Source organism: Mobula hypostoma, chromosome 20 (assembly GCF_963921235.1).
Source record: "Mobula hypostoma chromosome 20, sMobHyp1.1, whole genome shotgun sequence".
In the NCBI taxonomy this organism is placed as follows: Eukaryota; Metazoa; Chordata; class Chondrichthyes; order Myliobatiformes; family Myliobatidae; genus Mobula; species Mobula hypostoma.
Window position 1 is genome coordinate 1,003,470 of NC_086116.1, and position 13,984 is coordinate 1,017,453.

Sequence of the window (13,984 nt, forward strand, 5' to 3'; positions counted from 1 at the left end):
CTGCTTTCTATTAGTTAACCAATCCTCTATCCGTGCTAATACATCAACCCCAACTCTATGCATCCTTATCTTATGGATAAGTCTTTTGTGCAACACCTTATTGAATTCCTTCTGAGAATCCAAGTAAATAATGTCCATCTGTCCAATGCCAGATCATTGACATAGATGACAAACAACAAAGGACTGACCTCTGTGGCACACCACTAGTCACAGGCTTCCAGTCAGAGAGGCAACCTTTTACTACCACTCTCAGGCTTCTCCCAGAAAGCCGATGTCTAATCCAATTGCTACTTCATCTTGAATGCAGAGTAACTGAACCTTCTTGACCAACCTCCCATGTGGGACTTTGTCAAATGCCTTCCCAAACTTGATAGACAACATCCACTTTGAACAGGAACCCCAGAATATTGAGCAGTCAGTCCCGACTCGCCTGCAATGGCTACGTCATAATTCCAGGTGTTAATTCATGCCATGAGCTCAGCCACCTTTCCTATAATACCTCTTGCACTGAAATATACGCAGCTCAGAACACTAGTACCACCATGCTCAACCTTTTGATTCCTGACTTTGTCTCCACAACTTATCCAACTGTTCTGACATTCTAGTTCCCACCTCACTGCAACTCTAGTTTAAACCCTACCGTCATGCAGCATTAGACATTAGTCCTCCAGTTCAGGTGCAAACCATCCCTTCTGTACAGGTCTCACCTTCCTTGGAAGAGAGTCCAATGATCCAAAAACCTTATGCCCTCCCTCCTATACCTACTCTTTAGCCACTTGTTAAAACTCCTAGTTCTGGCCTCACTTGCATGTGGTACAGGTAGCAATCCTGAGATCACAACCCTGGAAGTCCTGCCCTTTAACTTAGCACCAAACTTCTTGAATGCCCTATGCAGAACCTGATCACTCATCCTACCCATGTCATTGGTACCTCTGAATGTTTCAAATAAGAACGCTGAGGATCCCATTCAAGATGTCCCAGACTCTGGCACTCAGGAGGCAACATAGCATCCGGGAATTTCGTTCTCACCCTGTCCATTCCCCAAACTAAGAAATCTCCTATCAGCACAGCGCACCTCTTTTCCTCCATTTCCTTCTGTCTCCGTTGTGACTTTACTCTTCAAAGTCATCCCCCACCCCCACAGTATCCAAAGTGATACACCTGTGTATAGGCACAGGGGTACACTGGCTCCTTAACCCCTTTCCCCTTCTTGACTGTCACCCAGTTTCCTGTGTCCTGCACCTTGGGTGTAACTACCTGTGTATGTTCTATCACCCCTCAGCCTCCCAAATGATCCTGAGCTCATCCAGTTCCAGCTCCAACACCTTAATGTGGATCGTAAGAAGCTGCAGCTGTAGTCATCAGGGACACCAGAGGTCTCCCTGCCTTCCCAAAACCCACAAAAGATCAACAGTACCCTTATTAAACCCTGACCACAGGAGGATCAAGCTGCCCTTTAATAGGAACTCTTATGAACAGGGACACCAGATCAAAACTGACCATTATAACCTCCAGGTTCAGCTGAATGTTGGTTATCATTTTAACGAAGTCAGTCGAATTTGTGATGTAATGCTCACAGCTCTCAACAAAGGAAAACAGCATGGTCATTCAATGCTTAGCAAGGGGCTAAGTTGAAGAATCTATCCTCCTTGTGTATCTTAGGTATAAAGAATGTCCTCCAGTTATGACCATGAAAGGGGAAAACACAGCTAATTTCACCAAAGACGCATGGTTCAAACACTTGTTTATTTTGACTTCTGGATTAGTACAGACATGGTTCTTGACTAGTTAGGGTGTGAATGGTTCCAGGGAGAAGGCAAGAGAATGGAGCTGACAGGGGAATGGATCAGCCATACTGAACTGACAGAGCAGATTTGGTGGGCCAAATGGCATGTCCTGAACTGCTCCATGTAACTTTGTTTCTTCCAATACTCAGTCGAATAAACGATGCTGCCAATTCTGCTGCAATGACGGGGCCATTAAGCTTGCAAACATTTTATTATGCTCTGACAAAATACCCATGGCATCAAAGTCTACATACCAGCATCACTTTGGAATATTAACCCTGTACATCAATGACTCAAGCACCTTTAATTGTACAACTACTAAAACTGATGTTTACCTGCAGAAAACACATGGAGTGTCTTTAAAAAGTTTAGATCAACTCTCAAGCAATTAAATTTACAGACTAACTTTGTAATTTAGTCAGAAATCAAAAATACTTAAGCAGCTTTAAACAGGTGTTTACTGACTAACCACGTACATAATAGCTCTTCTGTGCCATCAATAGCAAATTTCCATAATGAAGTGATCATACATTTTATTAAAACTGGTCTAAACTGATTAAACAAACCGGCAAGTGATCAGTTTACACATCTAAAAGTTGGATTATGTTCTTTATTCAGAAATGGAGATGGTGAATACTGACCCCAATTTGCCAGCAATCACCAACATGGCATTACAGACATGATACCTTGAATATTAAATAAAACTTTTTACATGTCTTATGGATGCAACACGTCTGGCCCAGTTCATCGGTGTTTCTTTCAGTCAGTCAATCCAAGCTTCTTCTTCAGCGACTCTGGCATCTCAGGTGGTGGTGGGCGAGGAAGTCTGAAGTAAACCTTCACCGAGTCATAGATAAACCACTGCAAGGCAGTCAAAGTGCCGATCATGATGATACGGGCAAAAAGCCCCTTCCACACACCTGGAAAACAAAATGTCCACTCACTACACCTTTCACTGCGAAATATATACAATGTCTAGAAAACAAAATTTTACTCACCTGCAGGCCCAAGTCTCTTCAAAACCTGGAAAGCAGAGCTACCCTTTTCCTTATTCAACACAGACACCACCGAGTCAGCAGGGTGAGATACAATAGCACAAAACACACCAGCTAGGAAAAAAATATACAAAAGGTTAACAAATGCCAGGGGTCCTGGGACATTTGAGCTCCCTCCACACCACCCCCCCACCCACTGGAAGCATTCCATGTAGGCACCACAGCCTCAGGAGAAAAAAAACACTTCAGTCACTCGAGCCAGCTACAAAAGCCATTCTGGGACATTATCAAAATAAAAATGAATACAGTCACAATAAACACTCCCAATCAGAAGGCAGAATAAAAGGAATGGTTGGCTCTTATGTTCTCCTCCCCTACCCTAAAAATGATCAAATTTCCCTTTAGAACGTTGTGAATCTCTTACTATCATTAGTGCAACATACACTCCACATCAATAGTCTACAAAAACTGCCATACAATTTTCTTACCAATATAGCCAGCAACAAAAGTCACCACGAGTTGCTCTGCCTTAGTACAATCATCACGAGGTTTGGGCACCACATATCTGTACAATGCTTCAACTGTGCGCTCAAAGCAAGCAAATTTCATCATTGTGTAGGGAATCTGTCTCATCCAAAGAGGAGATACACCTTTGTAGAATCTGTTGGACAAAAAGAGGGAAGCTCTTAATCTGAAAATAAATTATTGTACACTCCAAATCCCATTTAAAACATCAAAAGAGCAGTTTAGACTTCTCTTCTGTCTATCCTTCTGATATTAAAATTAATAATGAGTAGAACTGGACTTTGTCATTTATTTTCAGTGCTAAAATACTTTCTCCCATCTCCCAGTAGGTGGCAATGCACAGATCGGCCAGTAAAGTAATAATTTATTCATGTTCAAACACATATTGGCTTCTTCTGCATTGCTGTCATGACTAACAGAAAAATATAGTATTAGCCTAGAGCATGTAAAGTCACCCAATGCTGAAGCCATGTGTTCAGAAACAAAACCTACATACTTTGGAAAATCCATTCAATTTACCTGCAGCTGTATTGTTATAGAAATACACAGCACAAAAATGGGCCATTTGGCCCGACTCTCACATGTCAATCAAAAAGCTCCCAGCCCCTCCATCACTCTAAACCTCTTATCCATGAATCTGCCCAAATATCTTCTAAAGGCTGTAACAGTACCCGTCTCTACCAACACCTCCAGCAGCTATTTCTCTTTAAACTTGTTCCCTCTACTTTTAGAGACCTGGGAAAAGGCCAACCATTTACACTTATTTTTGCATCATGGTCACCGCAGCATCATGTGCTCCAGGGTAACAGACCCAGCCTGAAGTTATTCATTATAACCCCCATCCCCAACAACTTTGTGCCTCATTCATGATCTCCTCTTGATCATGTATATCAACTAATTCCCAGCAGCATTCACCAAGACAAAATTTACTTTAAAAACATTACTCTTCTGTCCGCAGATCAGCCAAGTCCCAATGGCAGTAAATAGACTGTAATACAGACTATTCACAATGGAACAAGCAAGGCTAACATGCAGGGAGATTACTCTCACACATCAATGACTCAAGCACCTTTGACTGTACAACCACAAAAGTTGTGGATTACCTGGCAACCATAATGGAATAATCCAGAACAGCAAGACAGATAAATCCCAAAGGTGGATCTAAGGAATGTGTTGCAAACCTTCAGGCAATGAACGCAACCCATACTTACGCCCAGAGACCTTCTTCAGCATACATCTTGGGTGCAGCTTCTCTCAGTGTGTTTGCATATCCAGCTTGGGTCTGAATACGGACTTTACAAGCCTCCATTGGAGCAAGTGCAATATCTGCAAAGAACTCTGCACTGGCAGATGCAGCGAGGTATAGTGATGTACGCCATAGGTATGCATTTTCCTATAACCAGAGGGAAATCAGTTCTTTTCCGATGAACATTTAAAATCACTAGTTCCTAGCTCTCAAGAGGAAAACTCATTCTGTATCCTTACGGAACTGATTGAAACAAAACACTTTCATCTCACAGCGAACAGGACTGCAGTCAGCAATTCATGGAACTTCAAATAAATTCCGCTATGAAGCGAAAACAAACTTCCTTAATTCCACACCATAAGACACTCAAACTAATACTGCCCACATTATTCCTACTAATACCCACAACGCTCATTCCTCTGAGCTGTAGATTACCCAAGTGCAATGAAATGTTCTTCCAATTTACGTATGGCCTCGCTTAAGCAATGTTGGCACGTGGCCAAGTGGTTAAGGTGTCGGTCTAGTGATCTGAAGGTCGCTAGTTTGAGCCTCACCTGAGGCAGCGTGTTGTGTCCTTGAGCAAGGCACTTAACCACACATTGCTCTGCGACGACACCAATGCCAAGCTGTATTGGCCCTAGTGCCCTTCCCTAGGACAACATCGGTGGCGTGGCAGCATGGGCAACTGCCGATCTTCCATGCAACCTTGCCCAGGCCTGCGCCCTGGAACCCCTGCAAGGCGCAAATCCATGATCTTATGAGACTAACGGATGCCTATTAAGCAATAGAAAAGGCCAAGGACGGACGTCTACAATCTATGTGGGAATGGATAAGCAAGAAGACGTGCAATCAAAAGCTTGAGATGGCTGTTGCAGACACAGTACAGGTGCACAACAAATTGATTGCCTTGTTTTTGCCCAGTTTCTGCAATGTTGATGAGGCCACATCAGGAACATGAAATGCAGACCAGGTCAACCTTTGCCTCACTTGGAAGGGCTATTCAGTTCCTTGGATGGTTGCGAAGTGACATGTCCTTCAGTTATAGGTGAAGATCCAGGAGATGGGAAGGGATGGGGACGTGACTAGCACTGAGATTGCACTAGAGCTGGCAGAAGAATATATTAAATCCGCAGGCCACTGGAATGAAAAGTGAGGTGAGGGCAGCTTATAGCCCAATCTTCCACTTGCAAGTCTCACCTTTACATAAATTGCTTTTACTTTCTCTGTAACATATCTATACATTTCTTTATGATATACTGATCCTCAGGGCATTTCCTAAAGGTCCCCATCAGCCATTTACAGCTGGGGTACTTTGCAACAAGAACCTGCACGCTTTTGGCAGGAGGGAAGTAACCAGAACTGAGGAAAATGCAAGTGATCACACAGGGAGCATGCAAACTCTAGACACCACCTAGAGGAGGACTGAATCTGGTCACGAGCTACACTGCCACAATTATCTGAGAAAATTAGATAGAACAGCTGGATATCCAATGACTGAAAGGTCCCAAAGAGACAGTCAGCATGAGGGGAAAGAAAAACAGGAGAAACTCAAGAGGATGAACTGTCAACGTTTTGGGTCAAAGCCCTGCACCAGACCACAGACCAATTCCAGAAAACTCACCAGCCCAGTTCTCTAACCTCAAGGTGACTGCAGCCATGATGCCTCAGCTGTACTGGTGCAATCATTGTACACCAAGCACTGCTAGAATTTTGTATTATGGCCCCAAGGCCTTTATACTCAGAATCCCCAACTCTTCACCCTCCTAATGTCATTGTTTCCCAACTCACCTATTCTGCCCTGTGGTCAGTTTCCCCTGCTTAGCCCATTGGAAGAAATTATGCACTAGTTTTATTTAAGTATCCTCACAGAATTAGAGCTTCTACCTCCCATATTTGCATTCATGTAATTACACAATACCATTCACATAACAGAATGCTGAGAAAAGAAATGTGAAGTTTCATAAGTTGCTTACTTCACCCAATAAACCACTGTAGATGTTCTTGAAGACTTCATAGAAACCAAACTTGCACAGTCCTTGCATTGAGTATCCAATGAAGGTTGGAGCCCACCCTTTCGCCAATCCGCGAACTCCATCTTCTTTCAGGGTGACAGAAAACCCCTTGAAAATAGACTGATATTTTCCAGGATCCACCTAGTCAGAATGAAAAAACAAGTTACAGGAATCAAAAAGTCTGATTTCATTCCAAGAATCACGAGCCAACATTGAAATAACTCATCCTCATCACATGCTGTTATATCAAAAACAGCTTAGAGAGCAATATAACTAGCATTTAATATTTAAAGCAAAGGGAGAAACAGGAAATATCATGAGTAAACTATTCAGTCCCTCCATACCTACTCTACGCACTATCTCTAAATCACAGCAGACCACTACCTTCTGCACTGAATACTTATCAAATGCTGCACAGTTGAGAATTTTAAAGTGGATGCAGATTATTTTGACAGAGTGACCCACACACTCCAGCCAGGGTAAACACCCTGCATATACTGAAGAACTGCTTCAACTAAATCACTTCTCTTATAAGACTAGAGGACAAATAATTTTGCTTAATCTCACTGCAAACACCATCACCCCAGAAATTAATCTAGTAAACCTTGATTACACTATGACAATACACCTTTGCTCAGGTAGAGAGATCATCACTGTGTGCAAAATTCCCAATGTCATCTCACTGTGGTTCTAAATGACTGGAGCAAAATGTCACTGCTACTGTGCTTAAATCCCTCTAGTAATCGATGCCAGTATGATAACATTCTTTCTTAAAGGCTTTTCATAACATTTTAGTAATTCCCTTTTAACTACCCATTCAATCTCACCATGCCAACAAAACGCGGCTTGGAAACCAGGTCTGGACTTGTGAATGCCTGCACAATTCATATTAACATGAAATACAAACCTGGATTCGACATTTCACCAGATCCAATGGAACCACTGCAGTGTGTGTAATACCACAGCTCAGTATACCTCCAAATCCACACAAAGCATAGAATTTGGCAGAGCCATATTCACAGCTGTATTCCTCTGCTGTATAGCAAAACAAAGACAAACCATGCAGTTAAAGTATGCAGGTTAGATTAGTGTTGGGCACACAAGGCACATTGGAATTCAGAGACGTGCAGTCATTCATCCAATCCTGGCAGCATCTGTTAAACACTTTCCACGTAACAAACCTGAATCCTGCATTTAACCAGATCCAAGGGCACCACTGCTGTGTGCGTTGTACCGCAGCTGAGTATACCACCCAAGCCACACAAGGCATAGAACCGAGCAGAGCCATACTCGCAACTGTACTCTTCCTTCTCTGTGAGGGAGAGCACAGTAAAAACCCATTGCCTAAAGAGATGAGGGGATCTGGCTGAAAGTCGGGGGAAACAGAGACCGGGTGGTGGTGGTGGTGGTGGTGGTGGGGGCGGCTGAAGGTCGGGGGAAAGAGACGGGATGGGGCTGAAGGGCGATGGATGATATGTGACGGGGAGGTAGGGGCTGAAGGTCGGGGGAAACTGAGGCGGTGTGGGAGAACTGAAGGTCGGAGAGACAATAGATTAATTTCCCCCAGGATTAATAAAGTATGACTATGACTATGACTATGATAGAGGAAGAGCAGGGCCCGGCAGCCCTGGGTCCACCCACCGACTGGCGGGCGGAAGACACGAAAACGCCGGGATGGAAGTTAGAGGTCACGGGATGTTCCGGTCAAGGGCAGTGATCGCGTCGAGAGTGAACGAATAGCGGTGACCCCACAGGAACAGGCCGGCGGCCAGGGCCAGCCCCGACCCGGCACCTCAACCTCGAGCTGCGGCTATAGCCCACACATCCCACCCTTCGTTCCCCAGGCCGGCCGCTCTTATTACCGGGACCCGCGGCCGCAGCTAGGCGCCGGCCGACCCGAGTAGCTGGGACGACGTCCAACGGTGCAGCCTCGGCGGTGGGGTTATGGCCGTCTTCGGTAAGCAGCTGAAATCGGGGCGCGTTGAAGGGGTTGGCCGGGGCCAGGCGCAGCACAGAAGACAACATGGCGACCGGCCGCCGAAAGCCGTGAAATGGCCGAGCAGCGCGCTCCCACCTGACGTCACAGCCAGCCGATTGGCCGAGCCACGCACCCCCTAACGTCACCGGCCAACAAACCCCGACAATTGGCCGGGACTGAGGCGCTCTGACGTGTGAGACATACACCCCACCGATTGGCCACAGTTGCTTGTGGGCGGGGGGACGGCTGTGCAATTCAATGGCAGGGTAGAATTCTGACCTTACCAGATCTAGTTTGTCTGCTTCTTGACCTGCTGGCCAACCCATTCACTCCAAATTCATCTTTCTTTCTTTTTCAATCTTTTTTTAATTGAATTTCAAATTGATAAACATAACAATGATAATGGTACAAAGACATTTACAATTACATTAATAACGGTTAACGTATACAGACACAGACTCAGAGTAACATCAAATTCATCTCTGATCCAAAACGCAGGTAGACATCAAGGCAATTAAACAGTTCAGAAGTAACATTTATTATCAGAAAGTACATATATAATACCACATACAACCCCGAGATTCTTTCTCTGGAGGCATACTTATAGAACAGTAACTGTAAACAGGACAAACTGCAAATGCAAGTATAAATAAATAGCAATAAATAACGAGCATGAAATAACAAGGAGTCCTTAGACTGGGACCAGCAGAAGCAGAATGAGAGTAATTATGCCTTTTTGTTCAAGAGTCTGATGGTTGAGGGGTAAGTTGTAACTGTTCCTGAACCTGGTGGTGCCAGTCCTGAAGCACTTATACATTCTACTGATGGCAGCAGCGTGAAATGAGCACAGCCTGGGATACAAAAATCTGTGCATGAAAAGGCATCTCAAAAGGGCATGGGGATAGTCATGGGGAATTTCAATAAGCAGGTAGATTGGGAAAATCAGGTTGGTTAGTTAGTGCTGATTTTGGATCTCAAGAGGGACAATTTACGCAATGCCTATGAAATGGTTTTGTAGAGCAGCTTGTGGTTGAACCCACGAGATCAGCAGCTATTCTGGATTGGGTGTTGTGTAACAACCTGGATTTGATTCGGAGCTTAAGGTAAAGCAAACCTTAGGAGGCAGTGATCATGGGAGAGGGGGAGAGGGGTTGTTTGTTTCTGGGAGCAATTCAGAAGGCACAGGATAGATACATCCCAAAGAAGTAGTATTCTAAAGGCAGGATGAAGCAATCGTAGCTGACGAGGGAAGTCAAAACCAACATAAAAGCAAAAAAAAAGGGCAAAACTATGTGGGTAGTTAGAGGACTGGGAAGTTTTTAAAAATCAATGGAACGCAATTTATTTCCCTAAAGGAGGGAAAAGATGAAGGTAAGCTAGCCGATAATATCAAAGAGGATACCAAATGTTTTCCTGATATATAAAAAGGAAAAGAGTAGTTATCTGATCACTGGAAAAGTAGTAATGGAGGACAAGGAAATAGCAGATAAACTGAATAAATATTTTGCATCCGTCTTCATTGTGGAAGATATTAGCAATAAGCCAGAAGTTCAAGAGTGTCAGGGAGCAGGAGTGAGTGCAGTTGCTTTTACTAGGGAGAAAGTGCTTGATGAAAGGTCTGAATATAGATAAGTCACCTACCAGATGGATTACACTCCAAGGTTCTGAAAGAAGTAGCTGAAGAGATTGTGGAGGCATTAGTAATGATCTCTCAAGAATCACTAGATTCTGGCATGGTTCAAGAAGACTGGAAAATTGCAAATGTCACTCCTCTCAAGAAGTGAGGGAGGCAGAAGAGAGAAAATTTATAACCCAAACAACAGGAATTCTGCAGATGCTGGAAATTCAAGCGGACACATAGAAGTTGCTGGTGAACGCAGCAGGCCAGACAGCATCTCTAGGAAGAGGTACAGTCCACGTTTCAGGCCGAGACCCTTCCTTAGTCCTGACAAAGGGTCTCGGCCTGAAACGTGGACTGTACCTCTTCCTAGAGATGCTGTCTTGGCCTGCTGCATTCACCAGTAAATTTATAACCCAGTTAGCCTGACTTCAGTGGTTGGGAAGATGTTGTAGTCGAATGCTAAGGATGAGGTTTTGGGGTACTTGTAGGCACATGAAAAAAATTGATCAAAGTCAGCATGTTTTCCTTCAGGGAAAATCTTCCCTGGCAAATCAGTTGGAATTCTTTGAAGAAATAACATGCCAGACAAAGGAGAATTGGCGAATGTTGTGTATTTGAATTTTCAGAAGGCCCTCGACAAGGTGCTGCACACAGGGATGATTAGCAAGAAAAGAGCCCATGGTATTACAGGAAAGATACTAGCATGTGTAGAGCATTGGCTGATTGGCAGGAGGCAGAGTGGGAATAAAGGTGGTCTTTTCTAATTGGCTGCTGGTTACTACTGGTATTCCACAGGGTTCAGTGTTGGGACTGCTTCTTTTTACATTGTTTATCAATGATTTAGATGACAGAATTTATGACTATGTGGCCATGTTTGCGGACAATACCAAGATCGGTAGAGGGGCGGGTAGTGTTGAGGAAGCAGAGGTTGCAGAAGGACTTAGTTAATGAAAAGAAACAGAAGTGGAACTGTGAGCCAAAGATTTGAGAGAGGAGCAAGGGTTTCATTTCAATAATAAGTAGGTGGCTGCAATGTAGGATGGCCGGTAGGAGCCTCAAAAAATAAGCTGTAAAAGGGAAAAGCTTCAGGTGCAAAATAGCAAACTGAATAAAGCCAATTCAAGGGAAAATGTACCGTGGAGAGCCCAGATATCAGTCACACTAAAGTTCAGAAAAATAGCAAATACACAGACTATAATTTACTACATAGAGTCTTACCAAATTGTGATAGAAGTAGCAAAAATATCAAGGACCCCAAGAGCCAAGTTTCAAGGATGTTAAACATTAGAGAATACTAAAGGCATGACTGCCAGTTGTGGAGGAAGTAGAATTTAAAGGTGCAGGGATACAGAACTATAGGAACACACCAATCGAGGAATAATTTAGCTCCAGTAAATTAGATGAAACATTGTAGGCGGGGGGGGGGGGGGGAGAAGAGACGGACACCACGGCTATGGACTTCCAGTAAGATTGCGGTGCATTTGGACACAGCAGCCCCTCAGGGGCCAAAAATTTTTGTCTTTTTTACAAATTTTTTTTATATTTAAAATTGCTGGACATTAAGAACTTCATGTACTGCAGATCTACCCCATCAGCAAGCCACTCATTAGCAGACAAGCTGGACTTGGCATAGTCTGTGTTACTGCATGCTACAGGAAGGCATCAGAGACTGCGCACAGGCAGTGTGCAACCTAATTGCGAGTAATTGTCTTGAATGTTTCTCTTGTGATTGCAAGACCCTGTTAGAGGCTGATAATATAAAATGCTGCAAGCCAACTTTCCTTGATTTTTGGAGAGACAGACAGTGGGGGAAGCTGCGTGGCCTTGGTTGTAGCAAGAACTAGGCCTCAGGTTGTGAACTTGCCTGTTGCAACAGTCCAGGAGATGTGATGTCAGAGGCAGTGTAGTCTGGTGTCCATACTAGGTTAGGGTCTGGCTCCTCCTATTGGGGCTGCCTTCCAGTGTTGATTGGTAAAATAACATGCTGGATTGCGTGCCTACTTGTGTATGTTCATCCATGGACTCTTGAGAACTGCTTGTTCTTGCTGATGACACCCATGCCCATCAATTTACAGGGCATATCACTTTCTTTTTTTAGTGCAACTGTATGCTTTACAGCTATCTTGTATATGGTACATGTGCCTTGTGCTGTTGGTAGTGTGTTTTGACCTTTGCCCCCGAGGAACACTTTCATTTGGCTGTATTCATGTATTGTTGAATTATAATTAAACTTGAATTTAAAAGAAATTTTTTATTATGCTGCTGGACCAAATGAAGAATCCACTGCTTGATTCATTCTAGTTACTGATAGGGATCTTATGCAGCCAAACTTCTGTTTAATTGTAAATAATGAGATTAAAAAACAAGTACATCAATGTATTGGGTAAGACTTCAGATGGAGTCTCTCTCCCCCCCCCCCATTGACTTCAATCATCAAATGCATGAGAACTGTCATGCAAATCTCTTCCAAAAATCTTGACTCAGACCTCCATCACTAACCATTCATTGTTGTTTGATTAATTGCATAGAAATCTGAGAGATCGGAAGCTCGTTAGTTTACCATCACAGCCTTGTTGATAACTGTAAAACAAAGGCATGGTTCAATCCATTGACGTGAAGAGGATGCAGAATTGAGGAGGATTTACTACATTCCTTTACTGCAGCAGCACTTCTACCAACAGTAATGTATTTACAGCTGATTTTGCAGAAGTTGCTCTCCATCTTTAGTTACTGAAACTTCCTGCTTTTATTCAGGGTCTTTTTTTTTAAAAAAAGAGCAGAGGTGCTCACTGAGGAAACTAGCCTACTTTATATAACTCACTTCTGGAATAAACAGATTGCAGTTTAGGAATGATGACAAATACTTACATTGACACTTTTATTCTGCTAGATCACATTATAATGCAATGACATTTAATGACAATTCTATCTGTACAAAACTGACCAAACCTAATGCAGTAAGAAGCTCCAATGTAACATTATGGGGTTTCAAATATTTCACAGATAGACTGAAGTTAAAACACACTGGGTTCTACAAAATAGTTGGCTAAGCCAACGCATGCTGGTCAAAGCAGTCAACCAAAATTTGTGGGGTTTCTCCCAATCTTCCAAGTTAGCCTAAATAGACAGCCAGGAGTAGAGACATAAACAGGTTCAGAGTTACAGCAATTGATCGGGAGAATCCCCAAGTATGCTGGAATACTACTGTGGCAGTGCCTGTTGGTCACTAGTTCATAGGAAAGAAATATGTTACGAAGACATTTAACAATACTATTATTATCAATATTCAAGTCATTTTACTTCAATACAAACAGACAGCAATGCTAACACACATCTTCTAAAAAGACACTTCAAAATTAAAATTCATGTCTATATTTTCACCTGTAAATATGTATTGCTTAGTAACAAGGAAAACATCAGTGAAGGTAGTAAGAAAAATATCTAATGTCTCAGCTTATATGCAAAGGCTCACGACACAACTTGCAGTCTATCCAAATTCTGTCTTTCAAATTTATGCTACAGTTGTGCTTCCTACTGTTTTAATTCTGAAATACTTTATCAACACTATTCAAAGTCTACTTATGTTACTTTTAGAAAATTAATCATGCCTAAAGAATGCCCTAAAAGTATCTTAAAAAAGTACAAAAGATTCATAATCACAAGAAAATCTGCAGATGCTGGAAATCCAAAACAACACACACAAATGCTGGAGGAACTCAGCAGGCCAGGCAGCATCTATGGAAAAGAGTAATCGGTCAATGTTTTGGGCCGAGACCCTTCATCAGGACTGGAAAGAAAGATCAGAAGTCAGAGTAAGGAG

At 43.0% G+C, this 13,984-nt stretch overlaps 1 protein-coding gene and 1 non-coding gene across 3 annotated transcripts; both read right to left on the reverse strand.

Annotated features, from left to right (window-relative positions):
* Positions 1–1,979: 1,979 nt before the first annotated feature.
* Positions 1,980–8,635, reverse strand: LOC134359272 (solute carrier family 25 member 3-like). 2 transcript variants are annotated; one of them, XM_063072236.1, is made up of 7 exons: positions 8,428–8,635; positions 7,747–7,877; positions 6,527–6,706; positions 4,519–4,700; positions 3,271–3,443; positions 2,786–2,896; positions 1,980–2,707 (listed from the first exon to the last, which is right to left on the reverse strand). In XM_063072236.1, exons 1-7 carry the CDS (start codon positions 8,588–8,590, stop codon positions 2,547–2,549), a joined length of 1,101 nt encoding a protein of 366 aa, XP_062928306.1. In that variant the 5' UTR covers positions 8,591–8,635; the 3' UTR covers positions 1,980–2,546. The 2 variants fall into 2 exon arrangements, with proteins under 2 accessions (XP_062928306.1, XP_062928307.1); XM_063072237.1 differs by lacking the exon at positions 7,747–7,877 and adding an exon at positions 7,473–7,600 and having other exon boundaries at positions 8,428–8,633.
* Positions 4,255–4,482, reverse strand: LOC134359606 (small nucleolar RNA SNORA53). The gene has a single exon (XR_010021152.1). It is a non-coding gene; the product is annotated as a small nucleolar RNA SNORA53 (small nucleolar RNA).
* Positions 8,636–13,984: the final 5,349 nt, after the last annotated feature.